Source organism: Zalophus californianus, chromosome 1 (genome assembly GCF_009762305.2).
Source record: "Zalophus californianus isolate mZalCal1 chromosome 1, mZalCal1.pri.v2, whole genome shotgun sequence".
In the NCBI taxonomy this organism is placed as follows: domain Eukaryota; kingdom Metazoa; phylum Chordata; class Mammalia; order Carnivora; family Otariidae; genus Zalophus; species Zalophus californianus.
In genome coordinates, this window is record NC_045595.1 from 16,384,438 (window position 1) to 16,408,184 (window position 23,747).

The following is a 23,747-nucleotide window of genomic DNA, read 5'->3' on the forward strand; positions in this document are numbered from 1 at the left end:
AATAAGCCAAAAGAATCCACTGAGAAACTGCTGAATTAAATAAGTCAGTTTTGCAAGATGACCAGGAATCAAGATCACTGTTTTTTTTTTTTAAATCAGCAGCTTTAAAATACCTAACATATAAAATTAGAAAAAAAAATATAATGGGAGGAGATATCATCCACAATGAATATAACCAAAATTTGCAAAATACTTAGAAATAAACTCAATATTTTTCCAGACATCCATGAATAGAAGAGCCGAATGAATGGAGACATATACCATACCCCTGGTTAGGAATTCAACAATGTAAAATTAGTCTGCGTATCTAATTTCAATTCAAATACCAATAGTCTCTTTAATGAAAACTGACAAACTGATTGTAAAGTTTACATGGAAGATAAACTCTGTAGATTAGGCTCTTTTTTTTTTTTTTAAAGAGACCTTTGGCTACCATTTAACAAAACGTAACCTAAAGCTGTTTGAAACAGTACAGCACTGACCCAGGGACAAACAGATCAGTGGGAAAACAACAGAGGTTTCAAAAACATACACATGGATATGTTAAGATTTCCTTATTATAAATGCAGATATTCAAATCAGCAGGAAAAAGACAGGCGCTACAAGAAATAGTATCAATGGGATTGGCCCTCCAGTTGGAAATAGAGTTGGATCCCCACCTCACACCACACATAAAAAGAAATTTCAAACGGATTACAGAGTTATGCATAAAAAATAAATGTACTGAAATAAAAAGAAATACGGGAAGATAGCTTTTATAATCTGGAGATGAAGAAGACCACCTTCAGCTAGACACAAAACCCATAAAGTAAGTAAAGACTGACTGATTTGATTCCATAATAATTTTATTTAAGAAAAAAAGATTTATTTATTTGAGAGAGGGAGAGCACACGCAGGGGGAGGGAGAGACAAAGGGAGCAGCAGGCTTCCTACCGGGCAAGGAGCCGATGCCGGGGCTCGATCCCAGGATCTCCGGATCATGACCTGAGCCAAAGGCAGACACTTAACCTACTGAGCCACCCAGGCACCCCTTGACTCCATGATAAATTTAAATTTTAAAGGTCTGTATGGAAAACTTCCATCATTCCCCCCATTCCACATATTTCTAAAAGATAAAGAAATGTTTGTAAAATAATTGACAAAGGCTTAGTGTTCAGAAAAGATAAAAACTTTCCTAAGAAAAAGAAAAGCAACCCAATCTTAAAAATAGGCAAAGCGTATGAAGAGAGGATTTACTAGAGAAAAGGCATATCTTTTCATCAATAAACACATGAAAAGATACTTTTCCAATCAGGAAAATACAAATTAAAACAGCAATGATATAATAACGTTCTATCATTGGATTGGGCACATTTTTGAAGATTGATAATATCCATCTTTAGCAGAAGGGGAAACGTTCACTCTCCATGCTGTAGGTATGAATGTAAACTGGCTCAGCTTTGGGGAGGAATACTCTTTGATCGTACTCATCCAAAACTATTAAATTTGTGTGTCCTTCGATGACTGTCCTGCCCTCAGCGCACTCCCAGGAAGAGAGGTGCAGAAATGTTTCAGAGTGCCCTCCCCCCGCCCCACCACATGCACGCAGCCCTGCCGCCAGGCTGACGAGTCTGAAACGGCCTAAAACCTGGTCCCGGTTACAGAGCCTATGTCCCAGCCGCACAGAACACGTGCAGTAACGTCACATGATGACTAGCTCTAAGTACTGACGGAGAAAGTTTGTCAACGTGTGTAATTTTTTTAAAAATGTGGATTATGAACAAGACATATAAAATCCCACTTATTTTTTAAGAATCATAAAGACATTTTATTTAAGGATGCCAACAGATTACTCCTGGGGAAGGGAGCAGCACTGGTGGTGGGAGGTGGTTGGGGGGGGGCGGAATCTTTACATGTATTTCTGAATATTTTCAGTAAATCACAAGAATGTATTCAGAATTGCCTATAATTTAAAAAAAAGTTTTAAAGATAAAAACATAGATGATGAACATGTAATACTTCTGTAAGCAGTTTTTAGTGCCATTAAAAAAAAAAAGAAAGAAAAAAGAAAAGAAAAAAAAAATAAAAAAAAATAAAAAAAAAAAAGAAAGAAAGAAAGAAAGCCAAATTTGGAGCACTTTAGGTGAGTCCTTCCTACAGTCAGCCTATGAGGCACGTTTCAGCTGCTCCCTTGCAGCAGGCCCACTTTACAGATGAGGAAACTGAGGCCTCGGGCTCAGGCCCTTTTCCTATGCCCCTGCACTAGTGACATCGTAAAAACCATCAGCCTCCACTCTGGGGAGCCTGCTGACAGAATTCATTCCAGGAGTCCCTGCCCTCCCACCCACCCTCAACCCCCCAGGGTCACCCAGAAAAGAGAACAGAGCCAGCTCACATTTGTACAAATTTAATCCCTGCTCTCCTGGTCCCCAACTCCAGAGCCCTTCTAGGCCACACTTCCCTTCTCCCGGTCACCCAAGGCCTAGTCATCCACCACATCCCTCCCCACTGGGATCCAGTGCAGAGCCCCATCTCCCAGGGGCCACTCTTTCCCCACCTTGACTCCTGTTGACTACAGACACATGACCTTGGTCTAACCTTGATCTGGACCCATCCAGCAGAGGCAAAGCAGGAAGAAGAAGAGAGAGCGGCGATCAAGGACCCATCTGGGGCTGCAGCAGCCAGAACAGGAGTAGGAACCAGGCGGAGGTTTGGGGGCCTGAGAGAGGGCCACTGCTTATTTGCTTCTTGATCCACTTGCTGTATTTGGTGACGCGGGTGTACACGCCTGGGTTCTCTGCTTTGGCACAGGCCTTTTCCCAGGACAACACCCCAGCCAGAATCCATCTGCCCTCGACTTCACAAGCCAATGGGCCCCCAGAATCCCCCTAGGTAAAGAGAGAAGAATAATGGAAGCTCTGGGCCCCACTGGGACCCAGGACCCCAGAGGACCCAGGATGCCCACCCTCTGACTTCTCTTGGAAGATTCTTTCACTCCCTGAGGATCTCACTACATCCTTCAGCTCCTCCTTCAGCTCCTCAGCTGTAGACCCATCCCAGAATATCAGGCAAAATCAAAGTCCCAGGGCAAGGAAGATGGGAGCAGAGCACTACCTGGTGATGGTGACAAAGAGGGAAGCCAAGCAAACGCCTCCCCGGAAATTCCCCCCTACACCCTGGGAGTCGCTCCCAACCGAAGAACTGCCAGGACCTCCCAGAGACTCACAGAGCACAAGTTTTCTCCATAATTGGTGGCACAGACCATGTCCCCCAGGACGAGGGGGGCAAGGTGGGGGATGGGGGACTTCTTGCGGTAAATCTGGTCGCACTTCTTGTTGTCCATGATAAACACCTCAGCCTCCTGCAGCTCTGCGGTCAGTGTGGAGTTCGCTGTGGAGGAGCCCAGCGGGGTGAGAAAGGACTCCTCACTCCACTCAGCCCCGGCCTCTTGCCAGGGCCCCGTCGCCTCCGTTTCTGAGACTCAGCCAAGCCACGCCCCTTCTCACCGCCATGCCCTCCTTCACCCGTCTGTCCCCCTGCGGTGGGGACCGTGTCTGACAAGCCCCTCACCCTCTCAGGCTCTCTTTCCGGATCCTTTTCTCTGGGAAGCTTTGGCTTCCGAACCAAGCGGACCACGATCCAAGTTTCAGTGCAACCACTCACAAACTGAGACCCCAACCACTCACAAACTGAGACCCCAACCACTCACACACTGAGACCCCAACCACTCACACACTGAGACCCCAACCACTCACACACTGAGACCCCAACCACTCACACACTGAGACCCCAACCACTCACACACTGAGACCCCAACCACGTCCTGCTTCTCTCCGGCCTCTGGTTGTGCCCTCTGTCACCTGGTTACACTCGCTCCCCGCCTCTGGCATCTCAGATAGACCCCTGCCCAGAGCTCATCCCAGATCCCTCCCGGCTTGATCTCAAGGTCACCTGACAAAGACTTTGCCTCTTTCCTCGTCAGCCTGGGCCCCCACCCACACTCAGTGACGAGTGCCCTGCAGGTAAGACACGTGTTAACTGACTTGAAGGGTTTGGTGTGCGGCAGACGCTTGGGGCTTGTCAGGTGAATGAATGAGTGGGCGAGTAAATGTAGGGTTCCCTGACTCTGAGCTGCCTGCCATAAGAGGCAAAAGATCATGCCCAGCCCAGGTGCTGCTAGACCTGGGTGAGGTGCCCACAGCAAGCACAGTGGTGTAAACCATGAGCATGGTTTCCACATGAGGTGAGTCCTAACACATCCAAAGAACCAGGGCCCGGAGGTAACAGCCACAAGCTTCCTGAGAGGCACCATGAAGGGCTCCAGCAGGCAAGGCCCCAGAAGGAAGGCGGTGCCCCCTCTGTGGTTCTGGACCCCACCCTCGACCCATCACCTCGTGCTCACCTGAGAAGCGCTGTTTAACCTGGCCCCAGCCAGTCACCCAGCACTGGGTCCCAACCTTGAGGTTGTAGCTGGGCTCCGGGAGGCAGATGGGCTGCACATACTTGCTGAAGGTGGCCGGGCTGTGAAGCTGGAGAAGGGCAACATCCCCCATGATGAAAGTCCGGCCCCAGAACTTGGGGTGCATGACGATGTCCTTCACAGGGATCAAGGCAGGCTGCAAGGGCTTCAGCTTGGAGGTGCCAAGAATCACTGAGTATTCTTTGGTGCTACAAGGAGACATACAGCCCCGGCTAGTAGATGTCAGGTTCGCCAACAACACAATGCTCCTACCTCCACCGAAGACCCTCTCCCTTGGCAGAAGCCCTGCATGATTTGCTCTGCTCACTCCATCTTCCTAATCCAGCCTGGAGGCTCTCAGGGTCAGAGGTATGACTGACTACCTCCCCATTCACTGTCCAAGTCGATCCAAGGTGGCCTCATCTCTGTGCAGCGTACGCGAGCACGCAGGTGTCGGTACACGTGTATGTTCTCGTGTGTGTGAGGGGTCGGGGGGGGGGGTGTGAGGTGTAGGAGCTGTCTGCTGGGTTTCCCTGCTGCCCTGCTCAAGATACAGTCTTTGTGGCTTGGGGCTCCTGTGAGACCCTGAGCACGACTCTTCCCCATTCTGGACATCCCTTCCTCCTCCCCCTCACCTCCTGACTCCCACACTGTTTCACAGAGGAAACGGGGGGGATGCGCTAGGCCCGCGGCAGCCCCGGGTCTCCACGCTGGGGACACAGGAGCCACACTCACCCTTGGATGCAGTGGGCAGCCGTCACCACCCAGTTGAGTTCAATGAGGGCCCCTCCACATATGTGCTCATTCTCCAGCCGGACGCTCACCTCCCAGGGCCAATGGCGGGTCACGTCCAAGTCCTCTGACCACCAGGGTCTGCCACAAACTTCAGGGACAATGTGCCAGAGAGACACAGTGACCACATACTGGAGGATGAGGACAACTAAGACCAAGACGCCCCCCACCCCAGGACAGTGTGCCCAAAGCTGTAAACCAGGGGCTTGTCCCCATTTCAAAGATGGGAAGACAGGGTGGGAGAAGGACAGGGGCCTGCCCAGAGGCACTGTGCTAGACAAAAAATGACAGTGACAGAGATGCAAGGCTTCAAGACAGAGACATAAAGACATCACAGGGGAGAGAGATACTGAGACAACAGGGAGCAATTAGCAGGGAGCCCCAAAACAAGGGAGAAGCCCAGGAGGAGCCCCGGGACCAGCCGTGCATTCTCTTGTGTCTGGCTTAAGTCCCGAGGCCGTGCTCCTGAAGGGCTATAACGCTGGCTGCATCTCTTCGATGCAGAAGGCCTCTGTCCCCACATTACTCGTAGCTGAGAAAACTTCCAGACGTCTGTGTCAGAAACCATTACACAGGCCATTTAAGAAAGAGCCTCAGCATGGAGCCCACAGAGGTCCCCCACTCACAGCTTATATAGTCTTTGTCTGCACGGAGTCCCAGCACAATCAAGTGGTACGGCTGTATGAACGAACACAGATGCAAAAATTTCTAAATAGAATATTACTCAACATTGTATTTTGAAAAAATAACGCACCACGATCATGTAGAGATTGTCCCAGGAGTGCAAGGGTGGTCCCACAATGGAAAAGCCCTCAGTGTATTTGCCACATAAACGGTTCTTTTTCTCTAAAGATCATATGCTCTTCTCAAAAGACATAGAAAAAGACATTTGAAAAATTCAACACATATTTATGACTAAAAAAAAAAAAACAGAAACAAAAACACCTCTTACTTAGTTTGGAACAGAAAGGAAATCCTTAACTTTATAAAAGTTAGAGACCACAAACCTACCAGCAAATACCATATAACATTAAGGAACAGGCAAAAAGATTCTATACGGTCAGAAGCCAGGAATAATGGTACTTTGTGGGAGGAAGGCAGGGGAAGTAAACGAGAGAGCATAAGGGAGATTTGGGGGCTGGCATAGCTCTACTTTCTGACCAAGACAGTAAGTAACACAGGTGGGTTCACTGTGTGATAATCTCCTAGGCTGGACACTTAAAATTTGTGTACTTTTGTGTGTGTATATAATATTTCAACAACTTACTTTTTAAATCAGTTACTTTTCTACTCCAGCACAATCAACTAGAAAATATATTCAAAATATATCTTATCTTCAATAACAAAAAATCATAAGTACCAAGAAATTAACTTATCCAACACTATGCCAAATTGCTGTGGTGATACATTTAAAACTCTAATAAAGAAAAAAATAAATAAAGCCCTAATAAAGGACACTGAAAATGATCAGCATAAATGGAGAGACATCCCTTGCTTTTAAATAAACAACTAAACATTTCATGGTGTACTTTTTCCCAAAACTAATTGATAAAGTCATTTTCCAAGTTAGAATTTTAGGAAACTTTATAAACTTACTCCAAAATTGAAGTAGAAAAACGAAAGTCCATGAATAGCTCAGTCTCTGAAAAAGTAGAACATAAAGGGACACTTGTCCTAGCAGGTATCAAGACACATATCAAAGCCATAACAGCAAAAACAGTGTGATATTGACAAGGACAGACAAATGAAGCAATGGAAAAGAATAGAGAGCTTGAGATTGTCCTGGGGACAAAGGAACTTAATGTAAATAAAGAAGCCACTACCATCAGTGGGTGAAGGATGGATGTTGAATAGATGGTGTTGGGAAAACTGACTCACTATAAGAGATTTAAGAAAAACAAAACTGGATTCCTCCCTAGCAGCCCTTGGAGATCTAAATAGGAAAGTGAAACTCTAAAGTTAACAGTAGGCCATATGACATGGGGTGAGAAAGGGCTCCCTAGACAAAATCTCAAAACAAACCATAAAAACATCAAATTGATTAATTTTATTACATCAGAATTAAGGATTTCTTTTTTTACCCTGGGAATAAAGTTAACTGGCAGATGACAGATTGGAAGGCAATATTTGCAATGTCGAAAATCAATACAAGGGCGCCTGGGTGGCTCAGTTGGTTAAGCGTCTGCCTTCGGCTCAGGTCATGATCCTGGAGTCCCGGGATCGAGTCCCGCATCGGGCTCCCTGCTCAGCGGGGAGTCTGCTTCTCCCTCTGACCCTCCCCCCTCTCATGCTCTCTCTATCTCATTCTCTCTCTTAAATAAATAAAATATTTTTTTAAAAAATTTAAAAAAATTAAAAAAAAATCAATACAAGACTTTTATTAGGAATATACAAGGAGCTCTAGGAAATCAACAAGAAAAAAAAGAACAGATAATATGCAAAGGAGGACAGGCAATTTATTAGAAGAAGAAACTCAAGAGGCCAAAAGCATATTGAGACAGGCTGAAACCCATTCACAATGAGAAAAATGTCAATTAAATCAAGAAGCCATTTTTTTATCTGTTAGATAAAAAATCGGCAAAAAGATATAAAAGCTGCATCGTACCACGGTTGGTATGTCTGTAACAATATTACACCTTTACGAACAGCTGGTAGGAATGCAGAGAGCTGGCCACATTAGATTATGGACGGTACATAAAAGCACTGTATCAATGTACATTTTTGAAGTTGAGAAGTGGTTTATAAGCGATAAGTGAAGTTGATCAGTTGACACTGTGGTTATCTAAGGGAAGAGTCTTAGAAAAAAGCATGCCTAGGTATTTAGAGATCAGGAGTCAGGCTGTGTATTACCCTCAACTGATTCTGAAAAAATTATATATGTGTTCCTTGACCTAGCTGTATTTTTTTTGCAGTGTTTTGTAAGTTTAAAATTATTTCCAAATTAAAAAAAAATTTTTTAATGGAACTGGTGAAAAGAGGAGGAGACAGAAAGAGATCTAGAGTATACACCCTTTATGTAAGTTACAAGCACATGCCCACGAAACCACAATATGTATTTTGACAAGAACACACACAAGCAGACACACACATTGAACATACCAGAAAGGTTGGGTGAGAAGGGGGAAGAGCAGCAGGGCACGGACATCAGCAGGAATAACTAATTTCATCAACCAAACAATTCATAACCAATCAGGGAGGACCTATGACATTGGCAGCCCATGAACCAGTGAGCAACCTAACCCACCATACCTGACGTCTAAGGAAAAAGGCCCTTCAGCAAGCAGGCCCTTCAGACTAAATTCCTGCTTCCTACGGACCCAGAAACACCATCTCTGTGACCCTCTTCAGAACACATCCTCCCAGCAGCTGAGGGTTTTCTGAAGCAGCGGCTCACCCTACCCACCTGGTATGGAAGTGTTTTCTTTATAACCTGGAGGAGAAAAGGGGAACAGAGATGAAGCAAGAGATCACGAATTGGTTCACTCGTTAGTTCACCAAATATTCCCTCATCTCCCACCTCCATTCCCAGCCAAGACCGGCGGGAAGACAGAGTGTACCAAACAGGTAACACGCTGTCCAGCGGCAGAGACGGAAGTAAACAAAACCACCTGTGTGAGATCAGTGCAAGCACAGGGCCACAGGTTTCAGGAGAGCCCAGAAGAAATGGCGGACAAGAGGCTCCTGAGAAGCGGGGTTATTGTGCCAGGTGTTAAAGACGGAAAGAGGGAAAAAAACAGAAAAGTGACAGTGGCATTCCTTGCAAAAGAAACACCATGGTGTATGCCAGAGCCTCCAGAGAATAAAGGACAAGGCCAAGGATGGCAAGAAATGATGGAGGAAGAGTCCGGGGTCAATCACCAGGGGCCTCATAAGCCAGGCCGAGAAGCCAAGAGACCCTCTGGGAGGAGGGAGGCCGGTGGAAGGGTGACATAGTCAGGCTTGGAGGGTGAAGAGTAAGTAGGAAGGTGACAAGACTGCAGGCAGTCCGATCCCACCAGAGCCTCTGCAGGACCCAGCAAGAAAGGAGGTGGTCTAAATGAGGAGGCGGCAGTGAGAATAGACCTGGTGAGCTGGATGTCGGATGCAGGCAGATGGCTCCGTCTAGGATGACCCCCAGTTTCTGCTTTTAGAGAGGAGTGCCTACTATCCACCGCCTTAGAGAGCAGAGTAAGAGAACCCAGTTTATAGGAAGATGAGAGGCTCCGCTTTGGACCCCAGGGAGCTGAGATGTTTCTAGGTCATGCAGCAGGCGGTTGCACTTGCAGATCCGTTGCTCTGTGAGGCGCCATCACAGGAATTGCAGCTCAGTGCCCGGGGCAAGTGAAAAGGGAACCCAGACAGCACGGCAGGGAACAGGCATGAACAGAGCATGGCTGGCCTGGGAAGCACGCGGGGAGCAGGAGAGTTACCCTGAGGCAGAGGCGAATCGGGAGGCACGGCCTGAGAAGCCAAGGGCCTCGAAAAAATGAAAACGGAGGAAGTGGTAGAAAGGTCGGGGACGGGGCAGGAATGGGCCAAGGATTCAGGGGGAAGTGAGGAAGCCCTGGATGGAAGCATGAAGTGGAAACTGCTACTTCGAGAAATCTGGCATTGAGGGGGAAGGGACGGGGAGAAGAAACTACAGTGAAGAGGAGAGGATGAAGATGGGCAAGAATTTGACGGAGGAGCACAGCGCGGGGAGGGCCTGCCGCGCAGAGCAGGGTGAGCGCGCTGACCTCGAACAGGAGGTAAGTCTCTGATTGCTAAAGAAACGGGGGGGGGGGGGGGGACGGCCGGCGTCGAGCCCTGGGGCTCGGAGGGGCCCCTGGGGGCTGGAGGCCGTCAAGGGGGACAGCACCCGGGGCCTGCGTCTTCGGGGTGAATGAAGCAGCGGCGAGCGGGGCGCCAGGGGGAACAGACGCCGGGGATGAAGAGGGCCGGTGGGAGCCGGGTTTCAGCGCAGGGAGGCCACGGGAGGCCTGCCCGCAGCGCATGCGCAGCGGCCTGCGGCGGCGGCGGGAGAAGGGGAAGCGGGAGACCTGACCAGGCCCCGACGGGCGGCTAGGGTCTCAGCCACGACGTCCGCGGGCATGGACTGGGGCGCAAGTGGCCGCGAATCGGGAGAAGATGCGGGGGTCCTCGGCACTGCTGGTCCCCAGGAGGCGGCAGGGCGCGTGGCGCCTGAGGGAGGAGGCCAGAGCGGGGCCGGCAGGAGTCTGGCGACATCCTGGGGGGTGACAGTGGAGGACAGGGGACCAAGGGGGGGGCACAGAGTCCCACGGGCCAAAGAGCTAGAAACGCGCTCAAGTTCGTTGACGGGGGGATGGGAGGCAGAGGGGAGGGCAGCGGGGGTGGGGTGGGTACAGGGAAGGTGGCAGACGGGGCAGACGGAGGGACACACGCTGGCGGAGGAGGCGCCGCCCTACCCGAGATCAGCAGCGGCAGCAGCAGCAGCAGGATGCAGCGGCTCAGGCCCCAGGGCCCCGAGGCTCGAGGCCCAGCGCTGCGGCTGAACGTCAAGGCGGCCATGAGGCCCAGGAGGTGCCACCTAACGGGGCAAACACGGCGCCGCGAGCCCCGGCAGGTGATGGCGACCCTGCCGCGAGCAAGGGCGCCTCTAGCACGTGATGGAGTTCCGGGCGCATGACGGCCGCGCCAGCCCGGGACAACGCCCCGGACATTCCCCCTGCACCCATGGGCGCGTCTCCTGCATCCGCACCCACAACCTCGTGCCTGTTCCTTGAAGATGGCCTCGGAGCCCGGGATCTGAGATTGCCTCCAGGGTGGCCAACTCCGTGAAAGCACCCCCAATTGCTTTAAGTTGGGGACGGTGCCCCCAGTCTCTGGACCTCTGAGGGTACCTTTGTCGCCCAGCCTCTGACACACCCTTGGTCCCCTGGGCTTGGTGCATGGGAAAGGTTTGCAAGTTATGTTGATCTGAGAATCTGAAAAGATGTGGGAAGCACAAGAAAGGAAGAGTACGGTGAGGGAATCCCGGAAGATGTCTTCAGGAAACTAACATTGGCGCTGGATCTAAGACTGGAATAAGGAGTCTTGGGGAAGTCCTGAGAGAGGAAAGGCATTCCTCTTCTTCCACGGACAACCGATCAGATGGTCGCACCCGAAAGAGATGGTGGTGGATGCCAGGCCATCGCAGAGCAATTTTGCAGGATACAGTCTTTGCATCTGCTGGGTGTGGCAGAATCAGGAGCAGACCACCAAGATTCCTGCTTCTCTGGTCTAGTGGCAGGGAGGGGGCGTCCAGTTCTAGGGTCCACATAATGAGTTCCCACCACTGACAGGTGAGTGGAAGTACTGTGTGCCACTTCCATGTCACGGTGGTCAAGAGGAGGATGCCTTCTCTACTCGTGTTCATGCCGAGCAGTGGTGCCCAGAGCGGCAACACCATCACCTAGAGCTTGCTAGAGATGTAGTTCTCAGGCCCGCCCCAGACCTACAGGACTGAAAACTTGGGGAGTGGAACCAGTGATGTCTATTTCACCAAGCCAGAGAGAGAGAGAGAGAGAGAGACGCTGGGACACTGAGCCAGAGAAAGAGGGTAAAGAGCCAGTGCCTAATACAATAAATCTCACTTGCCTTCTTCCCAGTAGGAGCACAAATGTTTAACAAAATGGAGGGGACAGGGCGCCTGGGTGGCTCAGTCGGTTAAGCATCTGCCTTCAGCTCAGGTCGTGATCCCAGGGTCCTGGGATTGGGTTCCTTGCTCAGTGGACGCCAAGCGGAATTGGAGGAAAGGGCATTTGAGTAGGAGTGGGAGGTCGGAGGAGAGGCCCAGTGCGAGACCCGGAAACAGGAGGGGGGTGGGCCGGGGTGATCACGGGGCCACCAGGATGCCCAGGGGCAGCAGCAGACACAGAAGTGGGAAGGAGCCTGCTGAGTCCCAAGAGCAAGCCTGACTCAGGTGATCAATGACCCAGTCCTTGTAGAAACTAACTTCTGTATAAACTCCAGGATAATTTCTGCGACCGCAGCCAATGCCCCAACTCACAATCCCCACCTGGACCCATGTTTCATTAAGTTCACGGACCAGGGGCCCCCCAGAGTCTCCCTGGAAAAAGAGAAAGAAACAAACACAGGAATGGAAGAGAATCAACATCAGAACTGGTTGATCGCACTGCGAGGGTTGGGGAGACAGGCACACGTGGGGCTTCCCCAGGACTCCCCTGAAGGCTCCACCAGCCCTAGGTTTCTGGGAATATTTGAGAGTTGAAAACTAAGTGAAAACTTGAACAACCTCTGAGAAATACTCCTGCTTCGCATGTGCTCATGGATGCACACAAGATATATAGCCAGTAGGCCCCAGGGCAACAGTACTGTTAATAATGTGTTGAAATCCTCTTCGAATGCCCCTGTTCCTCCATTGCCCCTGACCTGTCCCCCATGGTCCTCTCCAAGCCTCCCATGACCCAGCAACCAAAGGGGTACCCCTGGCACAGTACGCAGCCTCCAGAGCCCTACTCCAGCTCTAAGGCTCATGTCTGTTCTGATTGGCCGGTCCTGGGCCTCCACGGATGTGAAATACTTTGAATATCAACCCTGCATTGGAGGATCCCATAATCCTCACCTCCAACCTGAAATACCCCCTGACCTTAAACCCGCAGAGCCAACACCACACACACATCAGTTCCCTGTCTCCAGACTATCCCAGACATCCCATATACACCCCATCTGATGCAGAACCCTGCCTGTCCTCTCCCAGACCTGCTCTGGGACCCCCGCCCCCACCAGCCAGCTCAGACAGAAACAGAGAGCCCTCCCAACTTCGCCCTCGCCCCCACCCTCCCAGCAGGCAGTCACCAAGAACTCACGACTCAACCTCAGACACACCCCCTTCACCCCCTCATCGCCCCGGGTCCTGCTCGGGACCCCGCATCATCGCCTAGATGATGGAAACAAACACCTAGCCTACAGTCCTGCCCGGATGGCGTTGAGAAACTCGGCCCAGCGCTCCAGGCCACACGGATTCCGACTGCAGCCCTCTTCTCTGGCCACCTCATTGCTCCAGACCTGGAAGACAGGCCCTACACGTGACAAGTTCCCTCAGACCTCGGAGCCGCTGTCCGTGCCGCTCCCTCTCCCTACAGCGCTGTTCTCTTTCCAAGAAATCCAAATACTCATCCTCTGAGACCCAGCTCAAACGCCCCCTCCTCCGGAAGGCACTCGGAGCAGGAGGAAGACGGTGGGCCCAGGAGGCCTGCAGGCACGCACAGGGGTCCCTGAGCTAGCACCTTTGGACGCTCGTCTGTGTGACAGGTATGATGTCTATGTGGCAGGCTTATGACGGGGGTTAACAGAGCTCGTGGGGGTAAATGCTCCCACTGGCTCACACAGGAAGTGCCACATGGGGGAACTCAATTCAAGGAACGTAGAGTATTAGGACGACCCACCCCCAACTTCCCCACACCTTGGCAGGGCCCCCAGGCAGCAAGGAGCAGGCCCGGCCAGCTCCGGGGAGCCACGAGGGGTTCTCCCCATGAATCTCCTTCACTAAGGAGGGAAAGGAGGATGTGGCAGACCACGCAGGCCCTGGCACTTGGGAATGAGGAAGCCTGGGGGGGACATTGTTACCGAAGAAGCCACAACGGAGCCAGGAACTGACCTTGCAGAGACTCTTCCCTTCTCGATAGCCACAGACCATCCCTTTTTTCACTCGGTTGCGAAATGTTCGTAACCATGTCCGCAGCATCTTGTTACATTTCTTGTAGCGAAGAATGAGTTGCTCGGGCTCCTGAAGACGAACTGACACGGGTGCTGGAGCGACAAAGTCGGGGTCTGCGTGAGTGGACAGCACAGGAGTCCCTCAAACCCCCTCTGTGCCCTCACACTCTTGCCCCCTCGGAGGCGTCGGGGCAATGGATACTGTCCCATTGACAGGAGGGAATGGAGGCTGTGGGGGTGAGGGGAGAGGGAGAGGAAGAAGTAAGAAAGGTCATGACAGGAGAAGGAGGGACCCCTCAGGACAGAAAGAGCCCAGGCCTTACGAACCGGAAGAGAAAAGCAAGCATCACTCTGAGTCCCAAGAGTAAGTGACAAGTGTCCTGTGCCGAGCAGAATCACAGACTCTCAGACAGGAAGTGCCCCCAAAGCTTGCAGTCCAGCCTCTTCCCCGAGATAGGAGGCCCTCCAGCCTCCCCAGGAGGGTTGCTCTGGCTCAGCCCACACCCCCTGGCGCAAGCAGCTCCCTCCCCACCAAGGGGAGGTGGGACTGGTAAGTGGGGACCCGAAGGGGCAGCCTGGGGTGCCGGTGTTGGCCCACAGGTGGTTGCACCAGGCACAGGGAGGCTGAGGCTTTAACAGGGGGACAAGAGAGGATGTCCCCACCAGGGACTTCCATGGAGGGGCAGCTCTGACTGGCAGCCAGCTCATCCCCCCCGGAGCTGAAATCCATGCTGAACAGAACCCACCATCCCTGGCCCCCAAGCCCCCACGTGCTAACATTCTCACAGCCATTCTTGTTTTAATGATTTTCTTTTATTTGAGAGAGAGAGTGCGCACAAGTAGGGAGAGGGGTCAAGGGAGAGGGAGAAGCAGACTCCCCACTGAGCGCGGACCCTGGGATCATGACCTGAGCCGAATCAGATGCTTCACCGACTGAGCCCCCCAGGCGGCCCTCATTAAGCAATTCCTAGCGGTTCGGTTACTCCCTGGCAATACCTCTCATCCTCTCTTGTCCCCCTGTTAAAGCCTCAGCCTCCCTGTCCCTGGTGCGACCGCCTGTGGGCCAACACCAGCACCCCAGGCTGCCCCTTCGGCTCCCCACTTACCAGTCTCACCTGCTGCCAGTTGGCCCCAGCCAGTCACCCAGCATTTTGTCCCACTTTCCACGTGGAGAGACCTTTCAGGGAGACACACAGGCTGGATGTACGAGGAGTAATAACCGAGAAGGCCAGCAGAATGAGGGCGATGTCATGTCTCAAAGCTCTATTGTCGTAAAAGTGATGGCAAACGATGTCTTCCACCGGAACCAGCAGCGTTGTTTCGGAATGAGAATGTACCAGTTTGTCTCCCAGCCTCACTGTATATTCCTCGTGGCTGTGGGAAAGGACATGCCCTTCCCAGAGATCCCGGAGGGTCTACACTCCCCTTTCCACAGTTTCCAGCTTCTTCCCAGCCTGGTTCCGTCTCCTCGGCCAGCATCAGGCCCTTGCCTGCTTGCACACCACATACAGTCCCCAAGCCCCGAACCACTCCAGCCAGTGGTTCTCCAAGTGAGGTCCCGAGACTACCAAAGCAGCCCCAGGGAACTTGGTAGACATGCGAATTCTCAGGTCTCACTCCAGACTGAATAAAACCTAGGGCGCCGTGACTCCTTTCCAGAGGAGGAAGGGGAAGCTCGGGGATGGGGACCCAACGGGCTCCAGGTCACAGAGCCCCTGACACTCACCTAATTATGCAGTGGGCAGCGGCCAGCACCCACCGACTGGCAATGAGAGAGCCTCCGCATATGTGTCTGTCATTGATCTGCAGGCTCACCTGCCAGGGCCACTTCCGCTCTGCGGTGGGCAATCCACTGGCTATCCTCATAGACCTCTGGCCGCATCCTGGTCGGCTCACTGAAGAGAAGGGACTGGAGGTGAAGCTACTGTCTGGCTCCCCGCCCAGCGCCCCTGGCCGGCCACCAGCCCGCAGAACCAGGTTTCCTCTCCAACCCTTCAAGACAGAGTCTGACCCTTGTAGCTCCCCAGCCAAGCAGCTTCCCTTCTGGCCTCCCAGGCAGACCTGTCCAGACCTGTCCAGAAGCAGTACCCTGACGAGAGAGCGTTCCAAATACAGTGGTCTGGCTGGACTCCACTGTGAGTGTTAGAGGTGCTGTAGCTGCAGTGGATATTGGCATCCGCGGGGACTCGGGGGTTCCTGGTGGCGACGGCGCCTTTGGGCTCGCTGGGGTCATTGCAGAATCCGCGCTGGGACTGTAACCCTCACCTGGGGAAGATCAGTGAGACAGGAGCTGGCCCGAGCGCACCCCTTCGCCTGCCCCTTCCCCCCGCACCCCCAGCAAACCTCCCCCTTCCACTCCCCACCCCGTGAGCAGCCCAGCACGGCCTCGCCCCCCCTCCCCCGACCCCACCGAGCCGGGGCTGGAGGAGCAGGAGCCTGAGCAGGAGGCCCAAGGGGCCGCCGGGGGACGCCATGGGCCCGCCCGCACTGCAGCCCACTCAAGGCGCCCTCTCGCGGCGTCCCGCGGCCCTGCGCTCACGTTGGCTGGACCCCGGTGCGCGGGCACAATTCCCAGCCAGCTGCACCTCCAGGATTCCCGCTTCCTGGTTATACGACCCGGAAACAATCCAGGTAGTGCTCCTCGGGCGCTTGAAGATGTCGTTGCTTTTATCGACCCTAAAATAGAGATCTTCTGGGTTAAACGCCCGAGTAATCTAATCGCTGGAGCCCTTGAAAGGACAAGGACATGCATTCTACCCCATGGAAGGTGAAAAACAGAAAGGAAGTATGATAAATAGAAAATACAAAACCAAAGGGCAGTATCGAGTCCTAATATGATAGCATTTGCAATTGAGTGTGAACAGGCTGAACACACCAGACAAGCAAGAACTTTCACATTGGTAAAAAAGATAAGGTCCAGAAACATACCAGATACTAAAATAAAGAGGCAGATACATTGGTAATAAAGGAATAGGAAGGAAATACCAGACAAATCTGATGCAAAAGGAAGGTGGGATAGCAAGTTTCTATCAGATCATAAAATCAAAGGCAAAGATTACGCAAGACGGGGGAACCTGAGGGGCTCAGTCAGCTAAGCCTCTGACTCTTGATTTCAGCTCGGGTCATGATCTCAGGGTTGTAAGAGCCCCACATGGGCTCCACACTCAGGACGGAGTCGGCTTGAGATTCTCTCTCTCCCTCTCCTTCTGCCCGTTCCCCTACTGGTGCGCTCTTTCAGAAATTAATTAATTAATTAATTAATTAAAATATTATATAAGGGACAGAGAGATTTATATACAGTTAAAATAAAAAAATAATCAAGAAGATGCAATGAGGGGTCGCCTGGGTGGCTCAGTCATTAAGCGTCTGCCTTTGGCTTAGGTCATGATCCCGGGGTCCTTGGATCGAGCCCCGCATCGGGCCCCCTGCTCGGCGGGAAGTCTGCTTCTCCCTCTCCCACTTCCCCTGCTTGTGCTCCCTCTCTTGCTGTCTCTCTCTGTCAAATAAATAAATAAAATCTTTAAAAAAAAGAAGAAGAAGAAAATGAGGAGCCCTTAATATGTAAAACAACAGTTGACCAACTTCATGGGAAACCAGAGTTTTTCAAACATTCCTCTTAAGAAGCCAATAGCTTATAGAGGCAAAATTAAGCAAAAATTACAGGATATTTGGCTATGACCAGTGATAACCTTTTTTTTTAAGATTTTATTTATTTATTCATGAGAGACACACACACAGAGAGAGAGAGAGAGGCAGAGGGAGAAGCAGACTCCCCGCTAAACAGGGAGCCCGATGCGGGGCTCAATCCCAGGACCCTGGGACCATGACCTGAGCCGAAGGCAGATGCTCAAACTGACTGAACCACCCAGGCCCCTCACCACTGATGATCTAATAGCAATATGATGAATTTTACAACTACCAGCAGAGAACATTCATTCTTATTGAGCACTTAAGAAACATTCAAGAAGAAGGCCACAAAGGAAGACCAGTAAACTCAAGGAATCAACTTTATAGCTTCTGTTCTTGAGCCACACATCTATAATACTAAAATCAACTTCTACAAAAAATCCCGTAGTTCTGAAACACACAAAACTCTAGAAGATGGTCCTCCTATTAAAAAGGAAATCTTAGGGGCACCTGGTTGGCCCAGTCGTTTGAGCATCTGACTCCTGATTTTGGCTCAGGTCATGATCTCAGTGTCATGGGATCAAGCCCTGCGTCGGCTCCACGGCTCCATGCTCAGCGCAGAGTCCACTGGAGATTCTCTCTCCCTCTGCCCCTCCCCCACTCACCTGCTCTCTAAATGATTAAATAAATAAAAGCTTTAAAAAAAAAAAGGAAATCATGAGAGGGGCGCCTGGCTGGCTCAGTGAGTAGAGCATGGGACTCTTGATCTCAGGGTCGTGAGTTCAAACCCTACGATGGATGTAGAGCTTACTTAAAAATAAAATAAAAAATTAAAAAAAAGAAAATCATGAGGTAAAAAATGACAATTTAAAGATTACTACCAATGAAAGCACTATATACGAAATATCGCATGATGCAACTATAGTCGTCCTAGAAAGTAATGTAAAGCTTCAACCATATCAGAGATAAAAATGCAGCTCAGAAAGTTGAAAACAATCAATGGAGTAATCCCCAAGACAGGGCTTGGGAGAAAGAAACGACTAGCAAGAAACTGCAGCAGAAGTCAATAGAGACAAAATTATGAAGAAGATGAACACAATCAGAATTTTGTTCTCTGAAAAGCTTAATAAGAGACAACATTCTAGGAAGAATGAATAAAAGAAAAAATACAGAATAAATAAAGGGAAGCAACTTAAAGATATAACAGATATTTTTCTTTTAATTACAGAAGAATGTTATTAAATGCATGTGCTCACTTGTCCTTCCGGCCAAGATGGACTAATAGGGATTGCCCTTCCCACCTAAACAACCAAAGGTGGGCAAAAATATGAAACGACAGTTTTCAGGACACTGGACACCAGGCCACAAAGGGCAGGACCACTGATAGATGGAAACCAAATGGGATGAGTCCTATCATGGCTCTGCTTGTGGACTTCAGAGAGTTTCTAGGCCACAGTCCAGAGAAGGGGAACCTTGGCAGAATGTCACAGGCTCCCTGAGGTGATCAAGTGAAGCTGAAAAGTGGGGGGGGGGGCACCCCAGGCAGCTATGCAAAGAACACTGGGGGGCGGGGACAACTCTGGAGATCTGCAGAGGCTCCCCCTTGAGTACTCCCCAGTGTAGTGATCAGTGAGGGGGTGGGGGGGAACTACCAGAAGCTAGAGAGATAACCACTTGAAAGGATTAGAATTAACAATGCCCGGTGTTCACCGGGGGGCCCAGGAATAGTGCCTGTTTCCAGCAGCCAGACTGGAAAAACTCAAAGATTCACAGAGCCCTGGGTAGCATGTTCAGAGAAGTCTTGTCTCAGGCGGGCCGCCTAGGAGGCTCAGTCCACTAAGCGTCTGCCTTAGGCTCAGGTCATGATCCCAGAGTCCCAGGACCAAGTCCCACCAAGTCCAGCCTTGGGCTCCCTGCTCAGCGGGGAGTCTGCTTCTGCCTCTGTCCATCCCCCTTGCTCATGCATGCACTCTCTCTCTGTCTCAAATAAAAATCTTAAAAAAAAAAGTTCTTTTTTCAGCAAGAACTAGACTGAGAAGTGCTCCAGTCCTGTCTAACAAATCTTTAAAGTGAGCCCTGAAAATATCCATTTCTTTTTTTTTTTTTTTAAGATTTTACTTATTTACTTGACAGAGAGAGATACAGCGAGAGAAGGAACACAAGCAGGGGGGAGTGGGAGAGGGAGAAGCAGGCTCCCTGCTGAACAGGGAGCCCAATGCAGGGCTCGATCCCAGGACCCTTGGGACCATGACCTGAGCCGAAGGCAGATGCTTAACAACTGAGCCACCCAGGCGCCCATGAAAATATCCATTTCTAAGTAATTTCACTGCATTCCAAATAAAGCTCAAGAAAATTTCTAGGAAAATATCAAACATCCAGGTAAAAGTCACAGTGTCTGGTATCCAGTCAAAGAATACCCAACACTCAAGGAGCATGAAGATACAATGCATAAGGAGGAGAATAGCCAATCAATCCAAAGAACTGACACAGGTGTTAAAATCACTGGCAAGAACATTAAAACAGCGATTATAACTGTAAGCTATACATATGTACTCAAAAGTTAAGTACAGATATTGAAGATGTAAAAAGACCCAAATCAAACTTCTAGATATATAAACTACCATGTGTGAGATGAAAAAAAGACAGTGACTGCTGGGATTAACATTATGTTAAACATGGCGGAAGGAAGAGATGGATGAACTTAAAGACATGACAATAAAAGAAAAGAAAATTACCAGAATGAAACACAGAGGGAAGAGGGAGTATAAAAAAATATAACACCGTGGGCTTGTGGCACTTCCACAAGGGAGAGGTGCTGCGTGGGAGAGACAAAAATATTTAAAGAAGTAATGGTCAGGTGCCTGGGTGGCTCAGTTGGTTAGGCGACTGCCTTGGGCTCGGGTCATGATCCTGGAGTCCCAGGATCGAGTCCTGCATCGGGCTCCCTGCTCGGCGGGGAGTCTGCTTGTCCCTCTGACCCTCTTCCCTCTCGTGCTCTCTGTCTCTCATTCTCTCTCTCTCAAATAAATAAATAAAATCTTTTTAAAAAAATAAAAATAAATTTAAAAAAGAAAGAATGGTCAAACATTTTTCCAAATTTAATTAAAAAACAATTACCCCAGAGATCCCAGAAGCTCAACGAATGCCAAACAAATGAAGCTAGACGGAAGCACAACCTAATCAAGTGGTGCTCCAAACCAGTAATAATGTGAAGAGGAACACAGGGAAGTGTGACAGTAGATACCTCATCAGAAACAACACGAGCACCATTCTCAGCTGAGGTCAACAAGATGACGCCATGCCTTCCAGTTTCAGCTCTCATAGCGTAAACACTTGTTCCCAGTCTACCATGTGCCATATTTTTCCATTTTTGTGCTTTTTTTTTTCTTTTTGCTGCTGATTTTGCTGTTTAAAATGATCCCCAAGCAAAAAAATAAAATAAATAGAATGATTCCCAAGCATATTGCTTAGGGGCTGTCTCGGGTCGCTAAGGACTCCAGCTGTGATGTGCGTCGCAGAGAAAAGACATGTTAGGTGAGCTTCGCACGGGTATAAATTACACTTCTGTGTGCCCTGAGTTCAGTAATAGTGAATCAACTGAGTGTATTAAATAAGGTGTCTTTAGCCAGAAACAAACAGAAAATAAAGCTACATATTGACCACCCGGTGACAATGTTGTGCAGCAAGACTCCCAGGAATCTACTCCTGTATTTCTCTGAGGAGCAATTGTTCAGTATTTGCTAATTCAGTACTCATGGCTACTTCACAGAACATAAAAACCAAAAAAAAAAAAAAAAAAAAGAAAGAAAGAAAAGAAACATGTTACTTTTAGCAACTGGGTTTGGGGTGATTGGTTACTCAGCAATAGGGAACTGAAACCCTCATTGAAACTCACATTGTCCCATGTTGGCTGGACCAAGTGTCTCAGATGGGGTTCCCCGGAAGCAGATCCTGAGCGGGAACTGTATGTGCAAAGCAGAGTGTCCCACCCCGGCCTCCCTCAGACAGCAGAGGAGTGCTCTCGGGAGATATGTGGGTAAGCGAGCAAGGGAGGCAGAACTGGGCAATGGCAGAAGCTGAGCTACAGTGCATTTGCAACTGAGGTCTCAGCTGATCCTCCAAGAAGCCCTTCCAAGTTGGCCCCAAGTGAGGCAAGTAGGCTGGGCGACACCTGTCCAAGGGTGGGATCCTGAGCGCATCCCTTCCCTCAGACGAGTGCAGCTTTTGGGAAGGCTGCAGCTGAGGCAGTATTTTCAGGAGCTGGGAGAATGATGTGCTTTCTCATGGCGTGGCAATACCGCCTGACCCCCGGGGTACCACTTCCTGTTGGCTCCTGAGTCCTTCTAATGTGATCCTGGCCGTTTGGATGGCTTCCTCGCCAGCCGGTACGACATGACGTTTTCGTCTCCTCTGACACATTCCCTGCTCCACACCCGGACATTCTGCAGAGCGCTTTCCCAAGAGGCCCTGATTTCTTTTGGGGGGAAATTGTATTTCAAGACCGCAATCTGGGCCCTAGGAATACTCCTTGCTAGATGTCGCTTGCTTCTTATGACCAGAAACCCCCAGCACTTTTTGTTTTGTTTCCTTTTAAATTCTAATATTTTTAGGAGAACACATTGCCCACCCCTCAACCTCCTTCTTTGCCCGTGTCATCTATATCTTTCAGAGGGTGGCTCTGCCCAGCCACCACGCCCCTGACCTGAGTAAGAGTCATCCTACCCACGGGCTCTCCCTTCCCACCTGCGGTCCACGTCTTATTCACGGCCACAGCCCAGTGCCTAACTCACAAAGGGTATTCCACGAATATTGGTTGAGAAGACTAAAAGTGGCTACCACTCTCCTGGCAGTTGGCGTCCCACTCACAGGGAGGCTCTGCCTAGCTTTTCTGGTAGCCAGAGGCAGATCTTCGGTAACTAAGCTGCTGGACTAAATTCCTGTCTCCACCCCCAGCAAGAACCACATGCTAATATCAGCATGCCACAGGGCATCCCATCTGGACCATGCACTTCCCAGAGCCAGGGACTGTTCCTACCACCGGGACTGTGACTCCTGGCTAGCCAGTTGTGGGATTCCCTCTTTGCATTTACTGAGTTTAGCTGTAACCAGCTGGGGTTTGCAAAGCACAGTGTCCCACCCCGGCCTCCCTCAGACAGCAGGTGGGACTATCCCAGACTGCTCGCTGAGGTCCTGGATAACTGGGAGTGTTAGCACTGACCATTTGGAAGGATGGGTAGGCAAGGGAGAGAGAGGCTGGGGGATGATCAGCAGCCAGTACCAGGTGACTGTGGGACACTAGATCGGGTGATTGGGAAAAAGAAACTATATACACACACATACACACACACACACACACAGAGCCAGGCCCTTCCACCTCCCCTCCCCGTGTGGGAGCTCTTTGGGCTCAAGGCGGCCTGACACCCAGCCCACGGTGTCTCCTCAAAGCATGTCTGTTACACGGCAGCAAGGAGAGACAGGAGGCTGTGTGAGTGGGACATGCCCCAGTCTCTGTCCCCTCGCCCCCCTGCTCCTGACTGCAGGGGCTGCCAAACTCAACTATAACACTTCCAGCCAGAGATGTTGATGGCTCTAACAGGAGGACAGGCAACAGGACCCACGGGCTAAGGCCACCCATCAGATTTACATCAAGGTAGACAAGCTCCCCACCTCTGACTCTTCTAGAGTTTACTGGACACCATGAAATGCTTTTTTAAGCTACACCGGAAACTAGTTCTCTACAGAGTATGGTATACGCAACACTCCAGAACTTTCAGGAGACCAGAGCTTCAACATAAATAAGAATGCACTCCAAACATTTATTCAGTTCTGCGATCTCCGCACTCCATCACTGCCTCCACGCACCTCCGGGTGAGCCTGGATGGGGCCACTAGGGACTGAGGAAGGGGGTCCCATCACGGGGCTGCCCCAGGAGGGCCTGTGTGCCACAGGCTGGCCACGCACGGCTGGATCTGCGCTGGGGGCAGGGGAAATGTCTCCCAGCCCCAGACAGCCCGGTCAGATGTGGAAACTCCAGGCCTCACAGCTCAGCAGGGACATGGTGATGCCTCCTCCCTCTCTCTGCACAATCTGCAAGCTGCCCGCTTCGACCCAGTCTCAGGTGACAGCCTGAGACCACAGCCAGGTCCAAGGCTGCCTCACTGCTCATGAGGTGTCTTCTCTGGTAGAGGCTCTCCAAGATGGCAAGGAAGCACTGGGCTCCACCTGGCAGGTC

At 50.6% G+C, this 23,747-nt stretch overlaps 2 protein-coding genes across 2 annotated transcripts; both read right to left on the bottom strand.

Annotated features, from left to right (window-relative positions):
- Positions 1-2,356: 2,356 nt before the first annotated feature.
- On the bottom strand, positions 2,357-10,749 carry LOC113918370 (serine protease 45). The gene is made up of 6 exons (XM_027586785.2): positions 10,636-10,749; positions 8,634-8,660; positions 5,174-5,321; positions 4,382-4,647; positions 3,206-3,369; positions 2,357-2,867 (listed from the first exon to the last, which is right to left on the bottom strand). The coding sequence occupies exons 1-6, from the start codon at positions 10,736-10,738 to the stop codon at positions 2,634-2,636; spliced, it is 942 nt and encodes a 313-aa protein (XP_027442586.2). The 5' UTR covers positions 10,739-10,749; the 3' UTR covers positions 2,357-2,633.
- A 1,261-nt stretch (positions 10,750-12,010) lies between these two features.
- LOC118356857 (serine protease 44-like) lies at positions 12,011-16,362 on the bottom strand. Its single transcript, XM_035726886.1, is given in 6 exon segments — positions 12,011-12,278; positions 13,830-13,981; positions 14,995-15,105; positions 15,108-15,262; positions 15,615-15,783; positions 16,299-16,362. Coding segments are annotated over 6 exon segments (885 nt in total). The 3' UTR covers positions 12,011-12,044.
- Positions 16,363-23,747: the final 7,385 nt, after the last annotated feature.

Coding starts and splice junctions, on each gene's coding strand:
- LOC113918370 (XM_027586785.2), bottom strand. CDS start 10,738: ATGGCCGCCTTGACGTTCAGCCGCAGCGCTGGGCCTCGAGCCTCGGGG. Junction 5,322..8,633: donor AGAAAACACTTCCATACCAG/GTGGGTAGGGTG, acceptor TTGTCCCTGAAG/TTTGTGGCAGACCCTGGTGG. Junction 4,648..5,173: donor GCTGCCCACTGCATCCAAGG/GTGAGTGTGGCT, acceptor GTCTCCTTGTAG/CACCAAAGAATACTCAGTGA.